We start from the raw sequence: 6,462 nt of genomic DNA, 5'->3' as shown, positions 1-6,462 counted from the left end.
TGGCAGCCTCTCTCAATAGCAAGGCTATGGTCACTGTCTGTACATAGTCAAAGCTTTCCTTAATCTTGGGTCAGTTACAGCGGGCATTCTGCCACTCTCTCCATTGAATATAGGCGGTTGACTTCGACAACCCTCGTCGAATATTTAAAAAGTAACAATTAAATGTATCCACAAATCCAAAGAAAGGATAGGCGGCGCTAGACAGCCCGCCGAAACGCTTTATGGACAACGACTCCCATTGTTAGGGCGTCGACACTTGTATCTTGTCAGTATATCCATAATCTTTGGCACCACCGAGTTTCATTCGCTAGTGATAGAGAAGCAATATTTCACAGCGCCACCAGTAGGTTTGTCACACAATTGTAGTCTCTTGTGAGTAAAAAAAGCAATTGATAGGGAAATAATAATTTTGTTTAATGAATAGGATAAGTATTACATAATTATATGTTTTCTCAATAAATTGCTTGAAAAATTTAATTAAAAAATGTAGCTAAAGAAGGTACAGTGACCTACAAAATGTTTACAGCAGTCTTGGATTTAATACTATTATATAATATAAATATATAAATATATATTTTCTTGCTGATAATGTAATGATTGTATAACTTTTATTGATAATGACTGAAATATGCATTCTCCACCAATCAGAGCTACGCCGGTGTATGACGTGTGGGCGGTTTTTCTTCTTCTAGAAACGTTCCTACGCTTGCGTGAGGCGTGTTGCTGCTGGACAAGGACATTGGGAAATGGAATGACATTTGTGTAACGTTTGATAACTTCCAATTTCGTAACATTACGTGGGAAATCAAAAGTAAAGTACATGACTTTGAGGATTATCATCTGGTCCTTGCTAAACTGACTCATCGCAATTGCTATCCAATTCGCTTCTGACACAGGTAACATGCTAGCTACTAAGTTAGCTAACCCAATGTTGTGCTGACATGTGATCTAGCTGCTAGCTTATCAACTAACAAGTTAGCGAGTTGTAGAACGTTGGCGTGCGTTTTACAACTACATGGAGGGGTCCCTATATTCGACAATCAATTATGTATTTCCATACATAACATCAAAGTTGATGCATGGTTCACTTGTTTCTGGTTGTGTCTGTAAGATTGTGTTAATCGTCCAACCAATCCACTCGGCTACCAAAGGTTGAATGTCAGTTCACGTTTAAAGTCTATAATGTGAAATGTTACATAGTATAATATTGTAGCTGCCAGAAAAACTGATTGCAGTTTATTGTGCCTCTGCAATCATTAGTAAATATCGGTTGTCTTAATGACAAACAGTACGCTGCAACGTTAGGTATGTACGGTTTTCTATGTCATGTATCAACATCACGGTTCTAAAGTTATAGAAGAAACATCACGATATTAGCTACTGTAGTTATCGAGTTAAAATGAACCAAATTACTGTGTTATTGGAAAGACGAGACGTCTGAGTATCAATTACGATCTCGTGGTTTGCTGTTTCCACAACTCACTGTCATGGGCAGTGTTGCCAACTCCTCAGTAAGGAAAGTAGGTATTGGCTGTCCTAGAAGTCGCTAAATGATGTTATCACCTAATTTGCATAATAGGCCATCTGCATGTAATTGTGATGGACGCTGTAGGAGAGGAATAACGCCGTGGGAGACAAAAAGTGAGTAAAAAACACCCTAAATATGTTTAGAACTACAAATTAACTTCTGTCGATTCTTGTTTTTTTTTTATGTCACAATTCCAACCCTCCTTTATCCGGGCTTGGGACCGGCAAAAGAGACACTCTGGCGGAGATACCTCGTTTTTAATTTTAATTTTTAAGTTGAGTTTTTTACATTTACATCCTGCCCTGAATGTAAGCCAGGGTGGGATCAGCCAGCTGCGGCTTCCCGCATGCGCAATTCATTTGCAGTCTGGACTCGGAGGGGTGAACATCTCCTGCTCTGACTGCAGCTGGGAGGGACTGCTGCGTGAGGACTGGGGCCTGTGAGTGCTTTGGGGTGGGGCCCACGGCAGCACCTGCTGCTTGTTGAGAAGAGTAAGAACAATATGTGCTTTCAAGTCAGTGTCTCTAATAACACCAGAAAAAGTCACTAGATTTGTCGCTAGTCACTTTTTTGAAAATGTGTCGCTAGAGGGGTCTGAATACTCGCTAAATATAGCGACCTGGTCGCTAAGTTGGCAACACTGGTCATATTTTTCGCGCTCTATAAAGATCTTTCAAGTGGGGTGGGTCAAACTTTTTAAAGTAAAAGAGGACCGACATGCTTAATCTATTGCTCCTAGATGAGCACTTCAAGGCTGTGTTGATTTTATGGTAATTTGGCAAAAAGTTTAAAAGGAAACTTAGGAAAATTCAGTCAAATACTGAATTTGAAAGTTGAGCCACTCAAACTCCAGGGACATTTAAAAATGTCTTGAATCATTCCCACCTCATTGAAGTTCTCTTCCATATGGCAATATCTCAATAGAATTTTGAGTGTTTGAAAACAAAACCCATCTGTGAAATTTCATGGATGCTAGATCTGACCTTCGTCATGGTATAGGCATGTATGCGTACCGTATGTATACCTGTCTGGCATAGCAGTGAATGCCAGTAGTATCACGGTCACATGGGTCTGGATTTACAGCCTAGCAACCTATGCATGAACTCACAACTGTTCCTTGAGGAGCCTACACATTCACACACCAGGCCATATGATCATATGGACATATCATTGAGATGGTCTAAAAATAACTGTTCACCCTCAACTGCCCCCCCTTATCTAGGTTTCTTATTTGGGATTGAGAGGGGACCAAGAAGATAAAGAGCTGGTCCTTCCTTTGGGTGGCATGGTGGTCTGGTGACTGTCTGGGGTGTCCCCTGCCCCTGGTGACTGGGGTTACACCCTACCCCCTGTCGTGAATGGCTGCATGTAGAGGGGCCCTCGCCATGTGGGCGGGGTGTGTGAGGAGCCATGGCAACAGGCTACCAGTCAAGCAACAGTGCTGGAGTCTTGCACAGGTATTGTCTCGACAGACAGGCCTACATTAATTATTTGAATAAACGCAAGGCTGGATCCAAGTCTGGGACCAGGCTATATAAGAGCACCTTATGGAAAATCTTTACTTGTCCTATGTGAATTTGCAGGCGCTGGATGTGCAGTGGAGTGGACAGATTCGGCCTCTCAGCAGCGCGTCATGGGCCCTGGTTCCCCCCAACAGTCTGAGGTACCAGAACATCAAGCAGCCGTCCCTGTCACACCCCTTCCACCATGCCAGCCACAGCCAGAGGGCCCCGGGCCTGGACGAGGACTGGGAAGAGACTGTCAGCCTGTGTGTGCTGGTGCGGACTGTCCCTGGGGAGTGTGATGACCAGCACACCCTGGTGGAGGTGCCTCTGTTTGGGCAGACTAAACAAAGTGAGATCCTGGCTCCGAGAGGAGTCGGTAGGCCCGTGGAGTTCCTCTTCCCCATGACCACTGTGGATGGGAGCCGAGAGGACGACATCAGCGTTGGGAAGATGAACGAGGGAGAATGGCTGCATGATGATGCAGAAAAGAGGGAGAGAGGATCGTTCCGAAGCCTGTTTGAGACGGAAGGATGTCCTGCTCCATTTATGTATGGATCCAGGTTTTACTGCTTCCACTGTCCTGGAATGGAGCCGTTGCCTGGTTACGGGGACAAATCGGGCAATATGATTGGACTAGAGAAAGAGTTGTCGCTGTTCCACACCTCTCTGTATAGTAGCTACACGGAGAGAGAGACAGTGGAGGGGGCACACAGCGACAAAGAGAGGGAGGATGAGGAGAAACTGGCCTTGATGTATGAAAAGCTGAGGATTGAGGTAAGAGGGGTTTGTTTATTAGGAGAATGCTGTTTGATGGCATACACTGCTATTTAGTTATTAGTATTGATTATCATTTGTTTGATTTTCAGCTTCCTAGTTTTTTTGTGAAGAGTCATGACTACACCATGTACACAAATGATATCGAGTTTGTCAACTGTATTCTAAATGCCAAGACCAGGTAAATGCTACATTCTGGCTACTCAATAGCAGTTCACTTCCTGAATTGAAATGGAATTAATCCGAACCCTGATATTTATACATATGTAACTACACACATTTACACCCCCATTATAGGTCTATATTATAATACAGTTATACTGTCTCTATCCTCTAGGGGCAGAGTTCTGTACCAGCTGAGCCTGTCTCTGTGGAGGCTGCTGTGTCTCTGTTACTATGCTGAGGCCCGGTTAGAGGTATTGAAACTGACTAAGCACCCAGAGGACAGGACCATCAAGGCCAGGTGGAGGGTCAGAGGACTGCCCTTCCTCTCTCTGCTGCTGAGATTCTACCGCAAGGACAAAACTGACCTCTACAGGTACAGAAACCTGACTGGGATCTGTTCATCTTTACAATGTTCAGATAGAAATGTATTGATTTGGAATGGATAGTGTTTCTGGTCAGTGTTCCTCTTCATTGTTAAATATTTTTCATCATTCATACTCTAGTAAACACAGTCTTTCAACAGGTCATATGATGCGTTCTCCACCTTCTACCTTGGCCATGATGGACTCATACACTGTCACAAAGTGGAAAAAGTGAGTGTCCCTGTTGTGTACTGTCTCCTCTGACTCTGAAATGGACATGCCTACAAATTGCTAAGAAATATTATCAGATTCTCTGCCTTGCCTAAACTGATCACGTCAAACTTGCTGATTATTGTTTTCCCGTCTTCCTCCAGATGATGACGGCCCAGCCGCCCATCCTGCCCAGGGTGACCACTCTGTTAGCGGGGGCCCTTGTGGCCCTGGGGGTCCAGGAGCACCGGCCAGCCCTCAACCTTCTGCCCCCCCTGCTCTCCTCCCTCCGACAGAGCCGAGACGGAGAGAAAGGAGGGTCTAGAGGAAGGAGCATGTGTGTACCATGAGAGGAATAACACGCACAGAGAGGGAAACATGCAATCAATGTTGTCCAGGTTATCCCTGATCACCCGTACACCCGTACAATCTCCCCCTATTGTACGCCTGCTCTGGAAAAATAACTAAATTAAAATAAACCTTTCCAAACCCATTCTCTCTTTGGACTCCCACAGCAATAGAAAGCCGCTAATATTTTAGTTCATATGCAATCCAGAACTTCAGTTTATCCAATAAGTTGAGTTGGTACCTTGATCAGTACCTTGTTAACGCACAAACAAATGATCGCACAGCACTGAGTGACTGCTTGTGGGATGTTGAACCTCTCTTTGGGCCTATACGCTCACCATGCACATAGCCTGCTGCTCAGAAAAGTATCTGCTAAATGGCGTATATTATTGGACAAACCTATTTTCATTACATGAAGACACTGTTAAATGCTAAAAAAATTAAAGAAATGCAAGATTATATTGGAATCAGTCATTTTGTGTTTCATGTGTCCTCAGCCTATGGGGCAGTCAAGTGTGCCTGGGAACTGGGCACACATTTGTCACTGGTTTCTGTTGAATACAGTTGTCACTGGTGAATGCATTGTTGATGTAACAGTTTGCACACAGCCCAAGAAACCCTTTATTGAGGCCAGGGGGTCTTAGATTAGACCCCATTCCATATAGCCAGTTGAAGTTGTATTATTATTATTATTAAGTTGTCTTATCTATGGCCTGCCATGACTCAATGTGGGCCTTGTTCTAACAGACCCTCTGATCTCTATGTGCCAGTGGAAAGTCACCGAGATAGCATCCATGTGGCATAAAGCAACCTAATACTAATGCATGATGTTGTCAGTCCCTGTACAAACTTATTTTGAAGTGTACATGTGTACATGTCAATCTCATAAGACTCTTATTTTGAAGAGCCTTAAATCTCATGTCCTCATTGCTGTACCTTTAACTCACAACCCCATTTGTACCTTGGTTGGAAACTGCTAATGTTCTTCCATGTTGGATGGCTAACTGGCTGTCAGGGAGAAGAGACAGCTGCAGACTGCCTGGCTTGCAGTTAATGTTTGACCTGACCTCGGCTCATGTCCCTGACACTGCAACACAGTTGCATGACATACACTACATGACAAAGTATGTGGACACCTGCTCCTTGACCCTCTCATTCCAAAATCATGGGCATTAATATGGAGTTGGTCCCACCTTTGCTGCTATAAGTCTCCACTGTTCTGGAAAGGCTTTCCACTAGATGTTGGAACATCGCTGTGGGGACTTGCTTCCATACAGCTCCGAGCATTAGTGAGGATGGGCGATTAGGCCTGGCTTGCAGGCAGTATTCCAATTCATCCCAAAGGTGTAGGATGGGGTTGAGGTCAAGGCTCTGTGCAGGCCAGTCAAGTTCTTCCACACCGAGCTCAACAAACCATTTCTGTATGGACCTTGCTTTGTGCATGGGAGCATTGTCATGATGAAACGGGAAAGAGCCTTCCCCAATTAGAAGCACATAATTGTCTAGCATGTCATTATATGCTGTAGCGTTAAGATTTCCCTTCACTGGAACAAAGGGAACCATGAAAAAC

General features: G+C 44.1%; 1 protein-coding gene across 3 annotated transcripts; it reads left to right on the top strand.

Moving 5' to 3' along the window:
* The first annotated feature begins 693 nt into the window (after window positions 1-693).
* On the top strand, window positions 694-5,037 carry LOC111955137 (uncharacterized). 3 transcript variants are annotated; one of them, XM_070436240.1, is made up of 8 exons: window positions 694-896; window positions 1,580-1,641; window positions 2,751-2,985; window positions 3,112-3,807; window positions 3,900-3,988; window positions 4,145-4,345; window positions 4,496-4,565; window positions 4,709-5,037. In XM_070436240.1, the coding sequence occupies exons 3-8, from the start codon at window positions 2,887-2,889 to the stop codon at window positions 4,892-4,894; spliced, it is 1,341 nt and encodes a 446-aa protein (XP_070292341.1). In that variant the 5' UTR covers window positions 694-896; window positions 1,580-1,641; window positions 2,751-2,886; the 3' UTR covers window positions 4,895-5,037. The 3 variants fall into 3 exon arrangements, with proteins under 3 accessions (XP_070292341.1, XP_023831004.1, XP_023831005.1); XM_023975236.2 differs by lacking the exon at window positions 1,580-1,641 and having other exon boundaries at window positions 696-896; XM_023975237.2 differs by lacking the exon at window positions 1,580-1,641 and having other exon boundaries at window positions 696-896; window positions 4,485-4,565; window positions 4,709-4,871.
* Window positions 5,038-6,462: the final 1,425 nt, after the last annotated feature.

This window comes from Salvelinus sp. IW2-2015, linkage group LG30 (assembly GCF_002910315.2).
Source record: "Salvelinus sp. IW2-2015 linkage group LG30, ASM291031v2, whole genome shotgun sequence".
Lineage (NCBI taxonomy): Eukaryota > Metazoa > Chordata > Actinopteri > Salmoniformes > Salmonidae > Salvelinus > Salvelinus sp. IW2-2015.
This window is presented reverse-complemented; position numbering and strand designations above follow the sequence as displayed.